Raw genomic sequence first — 24,558 nt, forward strand, 5'->3', positions numbered from 1 at the left:
ATGCCTCTGAATTATTATTTCAGGCTTTGCAGGGTGACTTGCAGCAGTGCACGCACCCCATATTTAGTGGGGGCACAGCAGAGCAGCTAAAGACAGATGGACATTCTGGGAGTGCCGCTGAGGGCGATGAGGAACCTGAGTGTGAGACACAGAGAAAAAAAGCCATTTGCGTTCATAACCACATCACCATCAGGTTTGTAATGTTAAAGAACTCTGTTAGTCTGTTTATATGGCGTCTATAAATATTTGTAGGTTTGTGATGCTTGAAAGTAACTTCAACAGCCATGTAATATTTAGATAAGGTTGATGTTGGACGTTTTCTGTAGTGTTACTTTGCTGTAGAAAATTTCTGTGGAATTACTCAAATTGATTTTTTTTACTCCAGATATCATAGAACAATGTTTTTGCTGTGGTTTGATTTTAGTAAAAATGGCTTCAAAAGCTCTATTTGTGTGTTCCTCGTTCTTTATACTTCCGTCACCAGTTCAATGTTTCAATGCCACAGCGCCCTTGACAAAATGGGGGGTCGCAGCACATGGAATTTACCAGTTAGCCCACACAGGAATGAAGAGAAGAGTAGACACGTACTTGCTGTCTCTAAGTTTTGTCTTCATATCATGCATACTTCATAAACGTCCCAAGTACTGAAGAGTCATATTGTAATATTTGTGGTAATGGAAATAATTATGATGTGAAGAAGCAGTGAAGAGGCGTTATTGGAGTATGATAGCGTTTGGTCACGTACATCTCACTTTATTTTGGCTGTTTAAATGAAAGTGATCCCATTGAGACCCTGGCTCTCTTTCTTGAGTCCTCCATAATAGTTCTGTTTAATTAACGGAACAATCTCTGTGAAGATTTCTGTCCATGTACGTGTTACTCAGTCTTTCTCAAGGAACCCCTTGAGTTCGGATTTTTTTCACACACTTTCGAACTTCCTCTGGGTAAGTGGGCAAAAATGGGTTCAAGCACGAAATAGGTCAATTATAGTTGTCTTTTTTATTTGGATCAGTGTACAAACAATGCAGGAACCAGGTATAAAATGTCTGAAATATGACTACTGAAAACAACAGAAACCATTTTGGAGTTCACCTGTTTAACCTCATGGAAGAAGCCCGGGGTATTTGAATCGGTTTTCAGTGACGTAACAAAGCTTCGTTGGCAGTTATCACGTGACTCCAGAGGGGTGCACCTGTACATTCGCACCATGTAGGAGTCTACTTTGTCTAACTAGGTCAGAGGGTGGTCCCATGTACTTTTGGTTACTGGCCAGGGAAGCTTCCCACCCCCCGTGTTTTTCTTTGAAATGGCTGAAACTCCACCTTCTGACCCTAAAAATCATCAAACATGACTGTTCCCCTTTAATAATATTAACAGATTATCAATATTAATAAAGTCATATTATAAGAATTTTCTAGTGTATTTGTCACAAATCAGCTGCAGCGGCTTTTGCCCTAATTTAGTTACCATTTACTTTTCATACTAATTGTCTTTCTGGCTGATCTTCACCATAACAATCTTCAGAGGTTCTTCATGGTCTCACAGCTGGTACAGGTACCTCAAGTCCTCCTGTGGGCTCTCACTCCATGACCTGAAACATACAGTTCATCTTGACTTTGTCTTTTTTATTTTTACTTATGCATATTTTTATACAGTAGGTACAGAAGGTTTTTATACAGTAGTGCTGTAATCTGACATACAACAAACACCTTAGCTTTCAGCCATGTCGAAAACCCACTGAAAGCCACAGAATTCTTTTGACACTACTAGACCTCTGTCCTCAAAGAACAGGCAGTCCACTGTGATTGTATCCTTCCTGTTTACAAATGTGCTGCTGTCTGTGTTTTTAACCTTTAATCTAAAGTAATCTTTTTTTGTTGTTTTTCTTGAAAAAAACTTGTCATAATTTTTTTATCAGTTTGCTTGCTAGAAGATGTTTTTTTGTGTGTTATAATGTTACCCCTATGCTAAAGCATAGGTTTGGATACATTTAACATGTTTTTGTTCTGTTCACCATGACGGTATGATGATGTTTTGTGCCCATATTCACCAATACAGCTTGTCTTGTTAAAGTAAACTGGTGGCAGCTTGAAGCTTAGCAGTTGTTAGCTGGGCTTTGAGTAGGCAGCCCTGTTAGCTTTTATGGTTCTCTATTATTAGGGTATCACATGTTTGAATCCTAGCTATGCTACAACCCCAAAAAGTCACTAATTATTAACACATTATCTATAGAGAATGCAGAAAAAACATCTCACCGCACTTAACCAGCTGGCAACTCTGGCCAGTGCTTTATCATTATTCTGGCATCTCAGTAGTCCATGATGATCCTCATGGAACAGACAGTCCACTGCAATTGTCTTCTCTCTGGTCACAGATGCACTGCTGTCATGAACAAAGCTCTCTGGGTTTAAAGTGTGATGAAGCACCACTAGAACAGCAGGTTTAGAACCTGTGAAACATGTGAAGCAAATACATTTTAGTATACTTTCAGGGGACCCTTAGATATCTTCAATTTGTATATTGGGTTTCAAATAAAATACTGTGTTTAAAAATTAGTATTACTTCTTTTGCCTACTTGCAGATATTAAAACACTTTTGTACTTGAAAATGCCAGAGAAATCTTCTGACCCATGAGTTACCTGCTACACTATGAAGGGTTTCTTGTGTGTGTTTAATATCAAAATCGGCTTGTGAAACAACAGGGTAAAACCCAAAGACGACATCACACTCTTCCACTGAAGACACCTCCTGCAGTGCTGGGACTAGTTTACTGAGTAGTCCAAGAAAGCGTTTGTGAGAATCCAGTGTGTTTACACTGATAACAGAGAAGTATTTAACTGTCCTCTGGGGAAAGTCCAAATGCTTCTGTCCAGAACCTGCGAATCAAACAACAGTTTAGAGATGCATCAATGAATTACGATGGATTGCATGGCTTCCCGTATGTCATTACTCTCTCTCCATATATATATACATTAATTCAATAAAAAAATTGTCACCAACCTTGACTTACTACTTCAGGCATTTTCTGTAAAAACGAAAGAAAGAAAAAGAGATACTTTATCTCAAACACAGGACAATAATAGCCCAATACATAATAATCATACTTTTGCTGAAGCCCTTTTCACACACAAACCACAGGTAATCACCAGGATCCATTTAGCAGGATGCATGTGTTCATACATGCTATGAAAGTACCGGTAAACAGGGCACAACATCTTCAGTAAAAGCTTGACCCAAAGGCCCAAAACTTCTGAGTGCTGTGAATATAATTTCAACAGGTGTAAAAACAGCATTGCCAATTCTGCTTCCACTGACAAAATCTTCTCTGCTGAACCTAGAGATATACGCTTCATATAGTGTAGCCTACACACCAAGATCTGAATCAGACCTTTCACCCCAGAGAGCATTAAGAGTATAACTTACAATATAATATAAACAGGTTTAAAATACTCACTCTGACTGTGTAAAAGCTGCTGAAATTTCAACCAAAATTAATCTTAAAAACTATTGCCATTTTCAATCACAATGTTTATAACCTAGTTCATTAAACACTCTAGATTTGTTAAGGAACCATTTACATGCTTTAAGTGTTCTTCGCATGGTGAAACGGTTGTGTAAGTGTCTATATAGAACCTTTTTGGTTCTATATAGCACCAAAAAGGGTTCTTCTATAGTTACAGTGCCAAATGTAATAGCAGAACACATTTTCAAAAAGGTTCTATAGAACCATATAGAACAATCTTTTAAAACACTCTGGAAAAATTTAGTGTAAACTTCTCTAAATGTTTGTTCACTGAGTCTGACCTGCAGTGGGACCCTAGCATCGAAACCCCAAGGTTAAGAAAAACATTTTGTTCTTTAGTCAGTTTATTCGGCTGGTTCACAGTATGTAAGAATGACAAAGCATCTGCTCCCTGCTCACTCTTCCTCTTTGATGCTTCTGCCTCTTCACCATTGTCCTCATCATCACCTGCACACTGTTTAGCGAGTGCAAGATACTAGGGATGCAGTGGTACAATGGGGTCATGGTTTGATATGTATCAGTTTTGGGCTATGGTAACAGTACAGGTTAGGTATCTTTATATTTAAAAAAAAAAAAAACATTACCCTTTAAACAATGAACTCCTAATTTTGTCTGTAGACAATACCATGGTTCACATGTGAGTATTGGACCGTAGGGGGTGTACCAACCGCATCCCTACTTTTAACAAGTGCTGGCTAGATAGATTGGATTTCTAGACCTTACTCCAATCTAAGAAATTAGAGTCTGCTGTTTATTGACCATTTGAAAAAATGCAGAAATCCAATTAAGTGCATGTAACCGCACTCAGTGTTGAAGAGATTTCACTGATGGAAAGATACCTGAGTCTCAATCCATGCTGAAACTCTGCTGAAAGCCTCATCATTCTTACTGCACTGCAGCAGTCCTTTATCCTCATGGAACAGACAGTCCACTGCGAGTGTTTTCTCTCTGTTTACTGATCTGCTGCTGTCTGGAACAATGAGCTCTGGGTCAAATGTGTGATGGAGCACCACCAGAACAGCAGGCTTAGAACCTGTAAAACAAATACATTTGAGTTGAATTACTGTAATATTTCAGTTTGAATAAAATATTTTTGAGTAAAGATTACGCTTTAAAAATTGTAGAATAAATTGTTTTATGATGTCTAAAACTTAAGGGACTCAAAAATGCCAGAGAAATATTTCAGTTTCTTACACTACACAGTGATTTCGGAGCATTGCCACTATCACTACCAGCAAATCTGTTAGAGTAATGAGTATCAGTATATGCATTACCAGACATATCATTAGGTTGTTGCAGTGCTTTTTCAGTGTCAAGTCCAGCCAGTGATACAACAGGACAGAAAGCCAGAATGACATCACACTCCTCTACTGTAGGCACCTCCTGCAGTTCTGCTCTTCGTTTGCAGAGAATTCTCACAAATTCCTCATGAGAGCCCAGAGTGTTCCCAATAACACAAGTTAAAAAATTAAGCTTTCCAAGATGGAGACTGACCTGTGGCAGATCTGGAAAAAGATTCTCATAAATTGGTATGAACATTTAAAAAATAAACAAAATAAATGACTGTATTCTACTCTGGAAAAGCTCTCAGAGAAACATCAAAGAACAGTGAAGGACTAAATACATTTTTAATAACATTTAGGCTGCTATGCTTAATAACTGGGAACAATCTAGTATATACACATTTATACAATACTATTTGATGCAAGACTATCACAGTGTACTTAACAAAAGAAACTGTGGGCCAGTTTCCCAGACAGGACTATATTTTTCAGTGGAAAATATCCATTCAAAATCCTGTGTAGTCTAGGACTAGCCTTGTCTGGGAAAAAAACAATATTAACAATATTAATAAAAATGTATTTTATACTTCATTTACTTACATTCCCTCTCAAACACAACAGTGTATTACAAAGCCCTCAAAACGTATCAGGACAGAAGAATCAACAATTCTTCATTTCTTTTTATTTTGTTATTTATTCATGAAGTAGCATATCACACAATTTGTTCTTAATATTTACAGTATTCGTTCATGTTTTTACCATGAATGATTTTACCATTTAATGTATTCATTCATGATCTGTTCCCATGATCTTTTATTATTATTCATAAATAATACATGAATAATAATAACAATAATAATACTACAAGGAGCATCTAGTAATACAATATAATATAACTTAACATGATACAATATATAAGGTGGATTTAGTGATTCCGGGGCTCTGGGCAATAGGATAGCAGGAATGGGACCCTGGATGCATATTTTTTAAATGGTGCAACTGTTTACATTACACAAAATGATATCTTTGCATGTGAAATCATCTTTAATCTCGTCACTGTATCTAAAAGTTCTCATTTTGAGACTTTGTAAAACAAGATTATTTAACTTGTTTCTAGATATTTTACTTCATAATTTACTTTAAAAAATAATAAAACATAGTTTTTAAACTATCTCACTTAATTTACAGATAATTTTGCTTGTTCGAAGAAATAATACTTAAAAAACAACATTATCTGCCAATATATTGTGATCATTTGGTTCAGAGTAACACAGATGTAAAGTTATTCTTCACATGAAGCAATGAGTAATGTAATTCCATTACATTCTGAGAGAAGAATTTAATGCATACTTACATCTTTTTTGAGGAACTACCCCAACACTGGAGCTATCTATACTAACATTAACACTAGCATTCTGTACAGACTGTTCTGACTGAAAATTAGCCTTTGCTTTCCTCACAATTTTTGTGTTCTTTCTGTTACACTTTATTTGATTTTCTTTATTTGAACGCCAAGAAAATCACACTGAAGAAGCTCCTCTCCATAATTATTGATTATTGCTTAACTGTCTTGTTCATACTGTTTTGCCTTTAGCAGTTGTGTCATAATGTAGCAACATGAAATAGTCCATTATAACCCTGACCAGGGGGTGCTGTTGTATTGAAATTACTGAAAAGAATCAATCGCAAAAACAATTAATATGTCTATATATTTTGGAATAGGTAATTTAACCTCACCATGTACAGTATATCTAATTTGTATTTTTATGGGGCCCTTGGCTCATGGGGGCTCTAGGTGGATGCTTACTTTTGCCTAGTGCAAAGATCGCCCCAGCCTGGAGCTGTCAGTGTTCATTTAGTATGAGTACTGGGCCAGTCCTGAAGCGCATGGCTCATCAATGGTCATTATTTTTTTAGTCTTTCTCTTAAATGTTTTCATTAGTTTTCCTTCAGCTCATGATCCTCATTCATTCATTAAGCTTCATAAAACAAAACTCTCTTCTTATATTTACCGTTTCTTAATAATTTATTGAACGTTTCTTCATGATCTGTTCCTGGTAGTTATTATATACATTAGTTAATAATAGTTACTAAATCAGTTAACCTTATAGTTACTATATTAGTTAATTTTAGTTATTATAGTTAACCTTAGTTACTATATTAGTTAGAGGTATATTAATGAGTATATTAGAGGTATTCTGGAATCAAGTGCTGAGGTCTAATGAAAAGAAATGTAACTATTTGGCTACTATCACCAACGGTACATTTGGAGAAAAATAGAATAACTTACGCACATACGACATATGTTAAATTCAGCAAATAGTCTGAGGTGTTAAACCCCTTAAATGGCCAGGGCCCACTAGCCGGCTCAAATTTTTGTTACACACTCTATAACCTCAGAACAGCTCAACCAGTTTGCATTGAAGTCCCTGTATTTACTGAATAATAAACTGTAGTATATATTTAAGCCTGAGATTTTAGGGGGTTAATGGTACTGATATCCAGTTATAGAAACCAAAAAAACCCAGATTAGTGGTACATATACACTGAATGACCAGAGTACTGGTCTAAAATCCAGGTAGTATTCATTGTTCACTGTATTCATCAGACTGAAAATCTGATAACAGCTTTAATCCAGTATAAGAAATCATAGCATGAAAATGAATACTTGAATAATGGGGTAACTGCTCGAGTCTAATGATTGAATAATTACTGTGTATGTAAATAGATTTGGTTTCTTTTCATTCTATTTCTTTACAGTACATTTTGAGACTTGCTTGTCTGTGTTGGCTTTGACAGGGCTTTACTTGTTCTCTACTTTAGTTCCAGTACAAAAGTAATAAAGTAATCTTCAGACAACAGACATGCCTTTCCTGATTCAATACATTTACAGTAAAGGACAAATTAAGTAAATATAATTTTTCAGTGGAATGTTTATCAGTTTAAAGGGGAATTCCACCAACTTTTTTCTAATTGTCAGAATAATTAAATGGTTAATACATAAACAAAGTTATTCAGAATGGTTGATGTGCCATTCTAGAATAATGTACAGAGTCAGAATCACTCACAACATTAGTGATAGGAACCAGACATTTTGCATTCATACAAAACATTAATGACAGAGAAGTATATGTACTGTAAGGCAGATCCCCATTTTTTTTTTTAGATGTATCACTATTTTGCCATCATCAACATTACATTATTAAGCCTCATACATTCCTTTAGGACCGGAGACTGAAATTTAAAACTGCTTCATTCTGTTGCTTTCTGGCAAACTATGTGAAACATTAATCTTTAATCAAAGGTTAAATCAAATGACTTTCCTTAATCAAACTGTGAAAAATCCCTCTATGACAGTTAACGTGATGCAATGTCAGAAATTAATGAATTAATCCTTGTCAAATTTGAATGACACCTCAAGACCAGCAGAGAATACTGCTGGGACTTAAGCGTTACACAGAGTGCAGCAGCTGGACAAATCACTTACTTTGATTTCATGTATCCACCATAGTCTGAATCCAAGGTTATTAAATGGTTCAGAGCAAACCAGGCAGTTAAATCAGTTACCGTGTTGCAAATTTTGAAGCAGTATATCAGATAAAATAGCTCTGGCTGTGTACTGGAATATTTAGAGCTGCACATCGTACCGTTAAATAAATAAATAATTAAATAATAATTTATGTCGTTCACACATTGAAATACTACTTCCTACCTCTGGGCACAATCAGTACGCAAACAGTATGTAATCAGCTATTTCAAACACAACCATTGATCTAGATCAGGGGTGCAGAACTGCAGTCCCGGAGGGCCAGTGTCCAGCACAGTTCAGTGATTTACCTGTTCAAACACACCTGATTCAACTCAACTGTTAACTGCCAGGTTTAATGGGTGTGTTTGTAGGGGAACTACAAAACTTTGCTGGACACTGGCTCTCCAGGACTGGAGTTAAACTCTACTGATCTAGAGGTTTGTTCAGATGTTGGTCTAGAATTTGAAGTGAAGAAGGAACAGCTACTGTCAGACGAGATGTAGAACTGCATGAGTGCAATAGCAGAAAAAAAGCTACAAAAGAGCAAATGAAGTTGTTTGTTAACAAATTTTAAAGCTGAAACTTACTTGTTTCTCCTCCTTCTCTGTCTGTCCTAACCCCAGATGCAGCTTCAGGTTGCTCTCCGTCTTGGTCAATTCCTCCAAACTGACATCCTATGTTAAAATAATGACCACTGACTTGAAAAGAAAGTCTCTTAGATAACAACTAAGATGAAAGGCCACATGAGCAGCAGTTCTCTGTTGAGCTGCAACAATCATACTGTATTCAGGTCTGGATATTGCACATAATGAATGACTTGCACATACTTGCACATAATTTATGAAAATGCCTGTTAAATGAGGACACATTATATGTGCATCAACATTTTAGAACCAACAGTCGTAATATTATAAGTTGAAGTTTTTTTATACACACACTTCATGGTGTGTAATACTGCTTTGATCATACAGTACTTGAAATATTTAGATATATGACAACTTTTAACAGGCTGAGAACACAAGTTACTATGCTTTCTACAATTTTCTGTACATATATGCAAGTTAATAACGGTATGGTGATCTGATTGCTTTACATTAATGAACATGCAAGATAAAGGCGCATTAATAACTTAATCTGTAATCTATGACATTTATTACTTTGCTAAGCTGAGAGGCTGTTCTACCTTAGAAAGTAAGCAATTAAAGTAAGTCATTATTAGGTAAACCTAATGTGAGCTGTACCTGGAGCTCTCCTTGAACTTGAAGGTGCCTCAAGCTCTCTTTCTGGTTCACCTTTGCAAAGAAAAAAATGAAAACACAAAGTTATTTATCAATTTAAATGCATATATTGTTTTAAGTATCTAGCACTATATAGCATCACCAAACACTGTATGCAATGTATACTTTGTGGCTCAAGCTTTATACCGTGAATGGGCTTTTAACTCATTAATAGGTAATAAACTTAAACTCTAGGAATGTTTCAATTTTGAAATTCCTCTACAATAAACTCACTTGTCACTGACAGTTGTAGTTAACCCTTTCCAGCCTAGTGATGGCATCATGCTTATCAAAGCTGATCTTCACACTGCCTGGGTGCATCTTAGTTCTTTAATTATGCCTCTTTACTCCCTTTCCCTACATGTTTTCCTCACATCTTAGCTCCTCCCTTTGAGGACATGACGAAGAGATGCAGAACAAGATGTGAAGGTGGAAGATCTATGTCACTGGTCTCAGCTCCAGTCCTGGTGAACCACTGTCCTGAATAATTCCCACTCCAACACACCTGATCCAACTTATAAAAGGCTTGATAATTGACTGATAAGCGGGTTCAGGCAGGGCTGGACTGGGATGGGCTGAGAATCATGGCAGGACTCAAGCCACACAAGTACTCACAGCTACTGTATCTGCATGAATAGGTGTTTAGTATGGGCTTTTATATGTATGTTTAGGGTAATAAAAATTACCCTCCATAACTGCCCACTCCTTAATTACCAGCTCACTCACCTTAACTGTTCCAGATTTTTTTGATACACACACGTCATGGTGTGAATAATGCTTTGATCATACAGTACTTGAAATACTTGGATATATTAAGTTTTAAAGCTCTCTAAGAACCCAGCTTTTAACAGGCTGAGAACACAAGTTACTATACTTTCTGCAATTATCTGTAGATATATGCAAGTTGTTTTTCCTGATCAAACTGCTGTGTACTGACTGGCAAAACTGTACTTTTAAGAGCATCTATCTATATTTTGTGAATTTGGACAGCGCAGTGAAACATCAAATATAGAGAATATTTAACTGATAGTTAGCTTGTTAGCTAACGTTAACGCTGTAGGCTACAAAAAACGCTGTATGCTACAAAACACCAAAGCAAACCTAAACTAATGAATTAGTTCTTATATGTCTGACCTGTCTCTTCCTTGCTGAACAAATCAGTAATTTCAAATCAGTAAAAACACCTAGCAGCTTCTTCCTCCAGTGCTTTTCTTTTTTTTAATCCTTTCCCTCTCCGCGCCACTTTTCCTCTTCTCCTCCACTTCTTGGCGATAAGCACAAACTCGCTAACTTTATTAATGCGCGCGAGCAGGTAATGAGTGTTTGTTTACACGCTACGTCACGGCACAAAGACGTGATTGGCGAAACAGGACTGCAGAGACAGTGTGAGTTCAAGCTGTCCTGTGTTGTTTAGCTCATCATAGCACAGGACGTCATCCAGGTATCTTTGACATACTGGAGAAATTATGTTGGTCACGTGCTGTACACCTTTGGTATGTGGTATGTGGTAAGCTATTTCAAACATAGCCATTGATCTAGGTTGAGGATTGTCCAGATGTTGGTCTAGAATTTAAAATGAAGAAGGAACAGCTACTGAGATGAGATGTAGAACTGAGTGTAATTCAAGGTAGCATTTATCCATTTGATTTAGGGTTTTATTAAATAGTATAGAATGGACATTCCCAGTAGAAAAGTCTTAATTGAAATATATTGGAAAATTAGGGGTTATTTAATTGTCATGTAGTGATTTTCTGAATTATTAACAGCATTACACACAATTATGTGAATTTCCAACTGTATCAGTTAAGGTGCTGAGAGCAAAGTCAGTCTGAAAAATAAACCTGAAGAAAAACAAAATGTTTAACATTCTATTCTGTTATAAATCGAATGTTGCTGTAGTTTTGAGGGAAAGAGCTTCGAAAGATGTATAATATTTCTTTATGTTCCATTACTTACTTGATGGAAGCGGTCTTCCTTTTTTCTGTGGAGTAAAATATCAAGCATGTTATGACTCATTTTCAAACAAAAAGAGACTCAGTGATGTCAGTAATAAACTGATAAATAATGTATTACATTATGTATAATGTAATGTATTATGTATCGTAATGATGAAAAAACAGAAAATTCAAATTTCCACATTTTTCTCCTTACCCCAGATGCTGCCAAGATATTTTGGTAAGTTTGCTTCTTTAGGTTCACACTGAAGTTCTGAGGCTAACATAGCTAACAATTAATGCTGCTATGCAGACTGTAGCTCTCTCATTCAAACGCAGCTTTAAGAGTCTTTTGTGTTGCTTGTATAGCGTCTAGAGCCACATAATTACATGCAAAGGGTGTAACAAATTAGAAATATTGTTGTGTTTATCACCATCACAGTTTCAGTTTTGGTTAGGTTAGATTTATTTTACCAAGTTATTTTATTTGCTCAAGTTCTCCATTTTTTATAACGGAAAGCAGTGGTGAAGGTGAAACACAAGCCAACCTGAACTCGTTCAAAGCTAAGCCATGGAGCCACACTCTAGCAGTGCTCAGATAAGCATTGATCAAAAGAACATTTGCCACTCTTGTCATAATTCTATGGTGTAACACCATATCTATGTTTGCTTTCAACTGTCTTGAGTTTTTATTAATTCCAAATAGACCTGCTTGTGTGGTTTCCGACAGTGTATGACAAATGGTAACTTGTGTTTGCAAAACAATCTGAGCACCTCTGGTCAAATTACTTGTTTTGTTGAAGTGAAAAAAGTTAACACAAGCACTGCATGCAACTAAATGTGACATATTTCTGCACATTTTAATGCACCATTATTATTTATGCACTGAATTTAACATATTAGAAAAAAAGTAAAACATAAAATGGCATGTGTGTTTGGGCTGGCATGGCTGTTGAGTTTAAGCATAACACCCTGAGAGGTTTGAAGGGTCACATTATGCTCTGTAAGCCCTGAGACCTTACCAAAACACTGAAAGGGTGCCTTGCAAATTTTATTTTAGATTTTTTTTAATATATTCAATTCATCACATAAATAGTAATCTTGCATTAAAATTAGTAGGAATGTGTTATATATAAGCTTGTGCCACGCAGATGTTGTGTGTACATTTTTGTTAGAAAATAAATAAAATGTGATTTATGCAGGGGTGCCCAAACTTTCTGTATCTCTAACTGCATCTGCAACTGAATTCTACTTTGAAATACCTTCCTGGAGATCTTCCTGTCGAGTCTAGTTCCATCCACAATTGGCCACACTGTCTCCAGCTGCTTAACTTCTTTGGGAATAATTTATTGGCTGCATTAGATGAATCAGTGTTTGGTAAGTGAGGGTGTTAGCATGTTAGATGCAGGTTGTAACTACAATCTGTAGGAAAGTACAATCCAAATTCCAGAAAAATTGGGACAGTGGGAAAAATACAAATAAAAAAGGACAGCAATGACTTCTTTTTGATATTCTTTTTGTAAATCCTTTTTCACGTGTTCTCAATTTAAAACAATACAAAGACAAGATATTTAATGTTTTAACTAATTAACTTTTTGTTTTTGTTTATATACACATTTTACATTTGACTAAAAAAGTTGGAAACATCTTGCAGGCCCTCTTGGTCATAACACTCCATTTCTGCCCGACCATGATAGCATAATCTGTGACCTGTTCACCTGCTTACCTGTGGAAAGTTCCAAAATATGTGTTTTTGGTCTACATTACTGTAAAAGACTGTTAGCAAATCACTGCTTTCTGTTTTCATTTGTATTTTACCTACTGTCCCAACTGTTTTTTTAGAATTGTGTAAAATTGAAAAGGTTTGTTGAGATCTGACCCCTGTGTGAGTCTCATGGCCATATGTCGGACTTGAAAAGTATGCAGCTACATTTGGGGCAAGAGGAAAACTGTATAAATTAGATTCTTTCCCAAAACTACGCATTTAAAAAGAGCTCAGTATTAAACTGTACTAATCTACGCAACAATTCCCAATAATTTAAATCCCAATAATTTATGGACTTTTGTAACATTAAGATTACAAACAGAGATTCTCAAACTCATAAGTACAGTCTGTAAACCCATTACAATGAAGGTTCATACCACACATTTGAGCCACTCTGCAACCACACTTAGAGCTTCATCATTCTTCCTGCACTGCAGCAGTCCTCCATCCTCATGGAACAGACAGTCCACTGTGAGTGTATTCTGTCTGTCCACAGCTCTGCTGCTGTCTGATACAGTCCACTCTGGATCAAATGTGTGATGGAGCACCACTAGAACAGCAGGTTTATCTGCAACTGTAGCAAAAATGAACATCTGAACATATAAAAAAGTGTTGATTGCAGACATTTATTATGTAAATAAAATATATTAATTATAGAAATAAACGTGTTTGATCAGTGCCTGCACCTTTTTCGTTGAGGGTCTGCAGTGCCGCTGCAATGTCTGTTCCAGCTCGTGAAACAACAGGACAGACAACTAGAATGGCTTTACACCTCTCCAGTGGAGACTCCTTCAGGAAGCGTCTTCGCTTTAGAAGTTCATTCTCAAACTCTTTCCAAGGTTGTCTGATCTTTTCAGGCACAATCGTGTAGCATTTAACTTTTTTAGGGAGACAAGATGTGATAGATTAGATAGAATACTGTACTCTATGTTAGTGGTGGGCAATATGACAATATTTTATCATTATTGTGATAAATTATGTCACAGCATGCTTTTTTGAGCATATCATGGATACTGTCAGTACTTCAAGAACACTTACCAACTGCATGTCTCATTACAAAGAAAGCATAATTGGTGCTGTTTAATTGGATTTAATGCAGTGCAGTGTGTGAAATGTTTAATACAAATCATTGCGTTTACTGTATAGTATTGTTGATAGTTATTTTTTTTAATGTAGCGTTATTCATGCATTTTGGCTGTTTTCATGTATCACATAATCAAATGTCACACATTGTGTATCGTTATACATTCCTGCCATATTGCCCACCCCTACTCTCTATCTCTTCTGTAATGACACTTTAACACACTCTGTTCCATAATGACACTTAAAAAGAAGGATCCAGATGTACGACACTGGAAAAAAAAACACACAGTATATTCCATAACCCTTTATGACTCCATGTGAAATATTAACAGCCATTGAAGTCTACATACAGTCTCACACTACAGCAGGAGTCTTATTGTAAGTGAGAATTATAAGTCAGATGAAGCAGAGAAGGAGCCTATACAGAACTGAACACCGACTCTTTTTTACAGTGCATTGGCAAAAAAAATGTAAACAATAAAACTTACTGTTCAAGCCTTTAACAGGGAGTGAAGAGGGTATTTTCATTTCTGCTATTCTTTTGCTTTCTTGATGTGGACCACCTATATAAATAAAAAAATGACTTCAACAGAAGCACAATTTGCCATGTGTGCAGTGGTTCTTTGTTAAGATCCAAAAATCATCATTTTTCTTTTGTATTCAGGATACTTTCACATAATTCATGAAAATAATTTTGAAATTCTCTAACATAATCTTATGTTAAAAAAATTAAATGTGTTTTTTAAATGAAAAAACTTTGTTCAAAAATATGTCACTACTGAAACAGAAAGACTTTTAGTCCATAGGTCAATTGCCAGACTTACCCACACCACAAAATTTAAGTTAAACATTAAAAGCACATCATATTTCAGGAAGTCTTCAAGATACCATGTTAACAAGGTACCATGAAGGAATGTTATACATTTGTTAAATCGGTCAAAAAAAAATTGGTAGCTGAAATTTGATAAAATATCACTTGTTTGCACAAGATTAGAATACATCTAGAATACATTAGAATACATTCTATATGGCATCATTGTGAGTAAACGGTCTTCACTCTCCCACATTGTGGCATCAATTTTGCTGCTCAGAAGGCTTTATTGGGGTCAAAATCTTGCGGAAAGGTCCACTCAAATTTGAAAACCCCATGATTCAACTAACCTGTGAAGTTCTGTAACTGTGAAACTATCATCTTCATCCTCAATCATCATCCTGCTTGTGCTTAATGGTAATGGCTACGAATAATTCTTGATACCATTTCCTAGTCTGTGCAGGTCCATGAACCTCTGTCACTGGAACTGAGAGCTCTTGGTTTTACTCATGTTGATGAATAACAAAAAGATTTGACATTTGTGTGATCTCACATTCCTGGAGACTAGGAGCAATAACAATAACATTTTTTGCCTCAAAATTCTTTGGTTTTATTTAAATATTCTTTAAAGATACCAACAATTTGGCACCATATGTATTTGAATGAATTCACTGTTCTTAAAATAAAACCACTTCCTTGCAGGAATGATTTCTATTAAATGGTAAGCAATTTCTAATATTTTTATATCAATCATTATATGTATTATTTATTTTCTATGAATGTTTTGCCAATAATTTTGAAGATAACCGTACATAAAACCAGTGGCATGGTGAAAGAGGTAGTTGAAGAGGTCATTCAGAGAGGAGATTCACAACACACAATAATCTGGCGAATCACAGCGAATCTGCTTCAAAATCAACCCAATTATCCTATAGTGTGGCCAAGCATTAGAGACATATGAGTGATGTTTTGAAATGTTATTACAAAAAATTTTTAAGTTTAAAAGTAAAAAAATTATAAGTAATTATAATAACGCATTAATTTGTATCATGTTACCCTAACACTGATTTTCACATACAGAAGAAATGATTATAATAGCAGGAACATTTTCCAGAAAAGTTGGGATATTTTGTAAAATGCAATGGAAACAAGGATCTATGATTTACTAATTCCCTTGAACCTTTATTTAACTGATAACAGTACAAAGAAAAGATTTCCAAAATGTTCACTGACCAACTTAACTGTATTTTGGAAATATAAACAAATATAGAATTTGTTGGGACAGAGGCATGTTTTCCACTGTGTTACATCACCTTTCCTTTCAATTACACTTTTTAATCCTTTGGGAAATGAGGATACTAATTGTTGCGGTTTTTGCAAGTGGAATTTTTGTCCATTCATGCTTAATACAAGACTTCAGCGGCTAAACAGCCTGTGGTCGTCATCTGATTCTCCTCTTCATGATGCGCCATACATTTTCAAAAGGAGACAGATCTCAACTGCAGGTAGGCCAGTCAAGCACATGCACTGTATGTCTATGAAGCCACGCTGCTGTAGCACATGCAGGCCTGGCATTGTCTTGCTGAAATAACTATGGACTTCGTGCAAAAATATGTGGTCTTGATGGCAGCATATGTCACTGTAAAATCCTGATATAGTCCTTTGTGTCAATGACACCTTCACACATATGCAAGTCACCCATGCCATGGGCGCTGAGGCACCCCCACACCATGACAGATGTTGGCTTTTGCTGACAAAAGTCTGGACGGTCCCTTTCATCTCTGGCATGGAGAAATCTATGTTTATCTAACTGTTTTTCCCAAAAACAAGCTGAAACGTGGACTCATCTGACCACAGCACACATTTGCACTGTCTTTCGGACCATCTGAGATGAGCTCAGGCCCAGAGAACTCGTCGGCATTTCTGCATAGAGTTGATGTGTGGCTTTCATCTTGCATAACAGGGGTTTCAAGTTGCATTTCTTGATGCAGCGGTTAACTGTGTTAAATCACAAAGGTTTTCCAGAGTACTCCCAAACCCATGTGGCTGTATTTAACACAGTTTCTAAAGCAATGCTGTCTGAGGGCTCGAATGTCACACACATTCAACAGTGGTTTCTGGCCTTGCCCTACATATTGCCCTGATATTTCTCTGGATTCCCTGAATCTTTTCACAGTACTATGTACAGTAGAAGGTGAAAGACCTAAATTCTTCGCAATCTTGCATTGAGAAATGTTCTTTTTGAACTGTTGACAATCCTCTCACAAAGTTTGGCACAAAGTGTTGAGCCATGACCCGTCTTTGCTTGCAAAGACTGAGCCTTTGATGGATGCTCCTTTTATACCCAGTCATGGTACCTTCACCTCAGTTCACCTGCTTATTGTGTGATGTTTCACACATTCTTGCTTTTATTGCATTTTACAAAATGTCCCAAGTTTGCCAGAAACTTTTGTACGAAAGATCAATTGCAGTTGCTTGTTAAAAATAAAGAATTTGTTGAAATGTTGTTATTGTCATGGTTCCAGGCACAGAGGGTGGAATTGTTCAGCTTTACTTAGTGCATAGGCATACAGGCCAACTAAGGGTGGACAGGCCACAGGGGCTTTGATTCCTTGAAAATAAAGGGGGGTCCCAATACTATAGCAAAAAAAAAAAAGAAAAAAAAGCATCGTAGTGTAGCTGCTTAGAACAGCCTAAAAACAGTTGCTTTAGTGAAACTAAACTTAACAGTAAGGATTTTAAGCATGAGGTGTCCCTGGATCTAAGTAGATTATTTTATTTTCTTATTTTTATTTTCACATTTTTAGGTTTCAGCTGGAATTTACTTTGAATTATTGTGTTTGCTGATGTCTTGATGTGGATTATTTATGTTTCGAATCTGACATTAACACAATTCTCCCACTCAAATTTTGAGCTTATTTGCATTTTTTTCCACTGAAAACATACACATTTTTAAAGAAGTACTTGAATTTGGGTGTCTGGCACAGCAGTCCCTCAACTTGCAACATGGGCAGGTGTCACATTATACCTGACTCTTAGGAAAATAATGCTGTGGACTTTGACCCACAGAGGTGCTACAGCATGTACATACTGTCTCAAAAATAATCAGACTCCATCCAGCCCTCTCTAAATCTGTGCAGTATATCTCTCAGATGCAGTGTACAAAATATATCTCACTGTCATCAATAGGGGGAGATATAATGTACTATAGTAGCTCAAAATCATGAACTTCTAAGATTCCATGAACTTCACAAGATTTGGTATGCATTACTGACATAGTAAGTCATCACACTCTGTTATGAAGAGACACAGAGATCATGAAATACTTTCAAAGCTGCAAGAGAACCATCAGTGTTGAAATATATGTAAAGACTGTACAATGTCTGATCTTTCTCAAACCTGACTTACATTTCCTGTATGTGCCACCCTTTCACTGCTGTTTGTGGGTATATATTGTAATTGTTACTGTTTTACCACTCTTAACATTTGAAACGCTGAGGTGTTTTCAAAAGACAAAATGTTATATGACTTTTTCCTGAAGTGTGTTTTTTTTGTGTGGTAAATATTTTAAGCTTTGGTAACAAAGAATAGTGGAAAACAATTTGGGCTTTTTCAGTTTGCACTGCATCTGGGTGAGATTTTTAAACAGACTTGACTTGAAGTAGATATTAGCTACAAGATAACTTGCCACATGGGCAGCACTTTTTTAATAATATATACAATATATTGCAAAATGAACATGAACCTATTTAATTACCTTCTTCTCTGAGTCATTATACAAAATATATAATTCATATTCCATACTTACATGGCTGTAATGATTGATGTCTCACCTGTGAAATAAAACCTCAGACGTATTATTATTGTTTTTCAAACATAAAAAGATGCATCTTACGTAGTGTCAGAATTACAGAAAGAATTAGTTGCTTTGCTCCAGAACATCTTCAGAATACTGATATATAAAATTAAATATCATTTTTGTGGACATTTTTGTCAGTGTTTAACATATCACTATTTTCATTTTCAAAATCTAATTTTTCCCTCACCCCAAGCTCAGATATGCTTGATTTGGTTTGGCAAATCTGCTTCTTTGGTTTCACACTGGTTTTCACAGTGGGGCAACAAAGCTAATGAAACCTTAGGGTTTCACACTGCGAACTGGTGGACATGAGTTTCCATTACTTGTTAACTTTAAAAAAATGCATAAATCATAGCTTTTTTCCTCAAACTACTTTGAGTTAAGTGGTCTTAAAAAGACTTGCCTATGTGATTTCTAACATTATATAATATTCTAATAACTATATCTATTACAAAAAAGCACTGCTTTGCTATAAACTAGATATGGAATCACTGGTATCGGAAGATAATAGCTTAAAAATGTAGACATCAAACAGTTTAGTTATGTTTAGGTTCAACATATATTTAAAAAAGAGTGTATTGTACTCTGCAACACTCTTAAAGGTAACAGTTCATGCCCTAATGGTTTCTGTTCTTTACACATTTTGTGTTAAACAGTCCCATAACAGTAGCAGCAGCCATCTTGAAGCCTCAAAGTTGTCCACACTTTTGTCCATGTTTCTAGATATTGCTGCTGTACAGAATCAGGAACCTCATTGTAAGTCTATTATAGATTACTTGACAATTTAGATTAACACAGATTAAGGCAGGTGTGTACTGATTTAGGCAGGCGCGTGAACATATTGGCTATCTTGGAACTATATTTATTGTAAGGGGAAAACTGTCGAAATTGTGTACTTTTTTTTTTTTTAACCAAAGTACACCTTTAAAAAAGAGTGTAGCCAATATCTAGCCAGTCTGCTAATGCATCTTTTTCTTAATCCCAAAAATTTACAAATTTTGTAAAATTAAGATTGCAAACAGAGATTCTCAAGCACATTTTACTTTAGGTACAGTCTGTAAAGCAGTGTTCTCCAACCCTGGTCCTGGAGAGCTACCTTCCTACAGAGATTAGTTCCAACCTGTATCCAATAATTTGCCCTGCCCCCTTAATTAACACTAATACATCCAATCCAGCCAATCAGAAACTTAGGAAGAGGTTGATTAGCTGGACCAGGTGTGGCAAAGTGTGGTTGGAACTAGGCTTTATAGGAAGGAAGCCCTCCAGGACCAGGGCTGGAGACCACTGATTTAAAGACATTACAATAAAGGTTCATACCACACGTCTGAGCCACACTGCAACCTCGCCTAGAGCTTCATCATTCTTCCTGCACTGCAGCAGTCCTCTATCCTCATGGAACAGACAGTCCACTGTGAGCGTATTCTGTCTGTCCACAGCTCTGCTGCTGTCAATGCACTCTGGATCAAATGTGTGATGGAACACCACTAGAACAGCAGGTTTTTCTGCAAATACAGCAAAACGATAGAACATTTGAATTTAAAAGAAAGTTTGGAATTTAGACATTTATTATATTAATAAAATATATCCATTATAGAAATAAACCAGTAGAATCAGTGCCTGCATCTTTTTCACTGAGGGTCTGCAGTGCCGCAGGAATATCTGTTACTGCTCGTGAAACAACAGGACAGGCTACTAGAATGGCTTTACACTTGTCCAGTGGAGACTCCTTCAGGAAGCGTTTTCGCTTTAGAAGTTCACTCTCAAACTGTTTCCAAGGTTGTTTGACATTTTCAGGCACAATTGTGTAGCATTTAACTACTACAGGGAGACAAGAAATAATAGATTAGATCTTTCATGCTACACATCTTTATAAACTGTTCCTTAATGACAATTAAACAGCAGTAGGATTCCAGTGTAAGATAATGGGAGTAGCAGACACACAGTACATAGTCTACAACCCTTCATAATGCCTAGTTGAGGGGGGACCCTCCCAATGCCCCCATGCTTGTAAGAAGCATTGCAATTATGGTTATGTGCCCTCTAGAGCAAGTAAATTCAATAACATGACCCATGATACAAACATGACAAAACCCATTTTTTTTGTGCCCAATCAGGTGCTCCTCTGATGGAGAAGTGCCTCTCCATTGGATGAAATGATGTGGCGATGTGATGCCACATAGGTGCCCTCACAATAACTTGACATATTCCCTACAGGTGCCTTGATAAAGTCTTCCCTACGACGTGCCCTCTAGGACAGGCTTTCCTAAAATGGGTACCGTCAGAACAGTCAAGGGCCAAATATTTAGAAAAGATTTTAAATTTACTTTTCAAACTCTGCTTACACTCAAAACATATTGTTTGGCTTCTAACACATCTTTTCTGCATTTGATAGTAAAAGACAAATTGTTGCCAACAATTACACAAAGTTTAAAATGGTAATTCCTGCTGTTAAACTCTTACATTTATTCCATCTGTTTAAGTTTTGAGTTTTAGCCACACCCCCTCTAGAATGTTAAAATGTCAGAGGGGGCTTAAAACAGTCTGAGCTGTAACCCTGATGTCCTACTACAGTCTGTGAGTGAGGTAATACAGCAAGTTTTCACTGAGCTTAAAAATACTGAGTTTTACCCATGATGCTTTAAGGAGCTAGCTACTAAATAGGTAGCTTGCTTAGCTAATTTTGGAAATCAAGCAGAAGTGTAAAAGTCCTTCCCTAAGGGATTTATTTTAGGGTAATTTGTCCGAGAGGACCCATACCCACAAAGTGCCCACAGGACTTTAAAGTTGCCAAGGAGAGAAGGTAGGTAAGGATAAAGGTATGTTGTAAGTCTTCTCATTGCTAGATATGTACTGACTTGTCTCGCAGAGCCCTAGATCGGATTATCAGAGTCTGGTGCATATGCATCACTAACATGGTCAAGAATGCTCATACAGTCTACTGCAGTGTGCAGGTGCAGATATGACTTACTTATCATGGTGATTTCCTGGAAAGAGAGATTGAGAATGGCTGTTAACACGAGAAAACATGATTAACCTTCATCAAAGTTTTATAGCAAACAGACACATCATGTACATTTAAAACTTACCGGCGGAACCAAATGAGTCAGATCTGGGATTATCAGCTATTAACTTATAATATTCCTTAAAAAACTCTCACAGTATTACGCTTTTTAAACACGGTTGAAAATGAAAACCGACCGCAAAAACAACACAAAACCAAAAACTACATTCTACTTTCGCTTTCTCACGCAGCTGCGTCAGGTCACGTGTTTATTCAAAAGATCTCTCCACTGATCTGCGTGCCACCACAAGCGTCCTTAAAACCTTCCTCGAGTAAAAATCTCGGTACTTTTTTTGATAGAACTCTAACACCTTTAAGTCTCGGTACTTCAGTGTAATAAAGTTAGCTTGATGTTCATTGTTTGTCAGATATTCGCCCAACTTTGAACTTCAGTAGTTACTCAAAGGGTCGACCTGTTTGCGTGACTGCTTAATGGAATGCATGAGAAGAAAAGAGAAACTCGATTAGCCTGTCTATTGTCCTCCTTCAGGAATTTAAAGAATGGTGAGGCTTTCTGGATGGCCAGTGTTGCAAAACAGCTGCAGAAATGAATGAACTGCTGCCCTCAAACCAAACCTAATGAGTTTGACTGAGTGGCAGAACCAACAACAACCTTTAGAGTGTTTAATAATGACGGCTGTTGTGAAGCTTTTCGAAGCATCAACACAGTTGAACCAACGGTATCGGAAATACTTCAGTATTTTAAAATATGTGACACCAGGCTCAATGCTACCATCTACTGTCCAGTTCAGTTTCCTACAATGACTGTTTCCTACTGATTGTCATATTTCCATTGAAGCTTATTCACACAAATAAACCTTTATTGCAACACAAATGTGTGAATTTGATGATCTGAACATTTAAAAATACCACTGACACATGATTTCCCATCATATGTTAAATATGGACAAAGAAAATAATACTAAAAATAACTTTATTCACCCATTACATTGGCTTCTCATCACACATACATCATAAACTTCCTAAGTAATGAAGTCATATTATGATATTTGTGGTAATGTAAATAATTATAATGCTGTGAAGAAGCACTGAAGAGGTATTAATTGAGAATGATAGAGTTTGGTCACATATCATAAATCTCAATTTATTTTGGCTGTCTAAATGAAAGTGATTCCATACTCTTTCCTGAGCCTCTATGATAGTTCTGTTTAATTAATGGAACAATCTTTGTGATGTTTTCTGTTCGTGTACGTGTCACTCAGTCTTTCAGGGTTTCTCAGTCTCTCAGGGTTTCCTTGAGAGAAAAAGTGGGCATAAATGGGTTCAGACACAAAAATAGGTCAAATATAGATGTCTTTTTATTTATGGATCAGTGTACAAACAATGCATAAATAATATATAAAATATTTAAAATACAACAACTGAAAACAACAAATACTGTTTTGGAGTTCACCAGTTTAACTCCATGGAAGAAGCCTGGAGTAACTGAATTGGTTTCAGTGATGTAACGAAGCTTAGTTGGCGGTTATCACGTGACTCCAGCGTTTAAAGCGAGGCACCAAATCATTGTATTGATACAATTCACAACATGAAGGGTCGACACTGATTGGATGCTTTGATATTGAGTATAAAATCTCTAATGAAGTGAGTGTCAGTCAGTTGCTGGCAGCCAAGCAAGTTAGAAGTGGCGAAGCTTAGAGTGACGTGTTAGAACAACCTCTCCTTGTGTGAGGCAAGGCTGGAGCTAAATACAGCCGTAAAAATAGTCAGACAATGTGGAAGAGATTTCACTGATGGAAAGATCCCTGAGTCTCAATCCATGTTGAAACTCTGCTGAAAGCTTCATCATTCTTCCTGCACTGCAGCAGTCCTCTATCCTCATGGAACAGACAGTCCACTGCGAGTGTTTTCTCTCTGTTTACTGATCTGCTGCTGTCTGGAACAATGAGCTCTGGGTCAAATGTGTGATGGAGCACCACCAGAACAGCAGGCTTAGAACCTGTAAAACAAAGATGTTTTAGTTTAACTTTTACTATTTCAAAAACTTAGATATCATAGGGGAGTCTGAATAACTAAAAAAGAAACAAAAATACTTTTGGACTCAAAAATGCCAGAGAAATATTTCAGAGCATGAGTTTCTTACACCACACAGTGATTTCAGAGCATTGCCACTATCACTACCAGCAAATCTGTTGTAATAAGTATCCATATGTGCATTACCAGACATATCATTAAGCTGTCTCAGTGCTCTTTCAGTGTCAAGTCCAGCCAGTGATACAACAGGACAGAAAGCCAGAATGACATCACACTCCTCCACTGTAGGCACCTCCTGCAGTTCTGCTCTTCGTTTACAGAGAATTCTCACAAATTCCTCATGAGAGCCCAGAGTTTTCCCAGTAACACAAGTTAAAAAATTAAGCTTTCCAAGACGGAGTTCGACTTGTGGCAGATCTGGAAAAAGAGTCTAATAAA

General features: G+C 36.5%; 1 protein-coding gene across 1 annotated transcript; it reads right to left on the minus strand.

The window, feature by feature from the left end:
- Nucleotides 1-1,479: 1,479 nt before the first annotated feature.
- LOC118803848 lies at nucleotides 1,480-20,623 on the minus strand. Its single transcript, XM_036564365.1, has 14 exons — nucleotides 20,382-20,623; nucleotides 19,014-19,038; nucleotides 14,883-14,957; nucleotides 13,998-14,189; nucleotides 13,689-13,885; nucleotides 11,569-11,593; nucleotides 9,577-9,627; nucleotides 8,923-9,009; nucleotides 4,798-5,028; nucleotides 4,363-4,556; nucleotides 3,001-3,025; nucleotides 2,640-2,876; nucleotides 2,256-2,449; nucleotides 1,480-1,591 (listed from the first exon to the last, which is right to left on the minus strand). Exons 1-14 carry the CDS (start codon nucleotides 20,592-20,594, stop codon nucleotides 1,580-1,582), a joined length of 1,758 nt encoding a protein of 585 aa, XP_036420258.1. The 5' UTR covers nucleotides 20,595-20,623; the 3' UTR covers nucleotides 1,480-1,579.
- Nucleotides 20,624-24,558: the final 3,935 nt, after the last annotated feature.

The sequence above is a fragment of the Colossoma macropomum genome, unplaced genomic scaffold, assembly GCF_904425465.1.
Source record: "Colossoma macropomum unplaced genomic scaffold, Colossoma_macropomum, whole genome shotgun sequence".
In the NCBI taxonomy this organism is placed as follows: domain Eukaryota; kingdom Metazoa; phylum Chordata; class Actinopteri; order Characiformes; family Serrasalmidae; genus Colossoma; species Colossoma macropomum.

Bases quoted from the DNA above. Each gene is read 5' to 3' on its own strand.
- LOC118803848 (XM_036564365.1), bottom strand. From the start codon at position 20,594: ATGTTCTATCGTTTTGCTGTATTTGCAGAAAAACCTGCTGTTCTAGTG. The intron at 14,958-19,013 runs GTAAGTATGGAA...TTATTTATATAG, and splicing joins ACATCAATCATTACAGCCAT to GTGGTCCACATCAAGAAAGC. The intron at 9,010-9,576 runs GTACAGCTCACA...ATTTTAACATAG, and splicing joins AAGTTCAAGGAGAGCTCCAG to GATGTCAGTTTGGAGGAATT.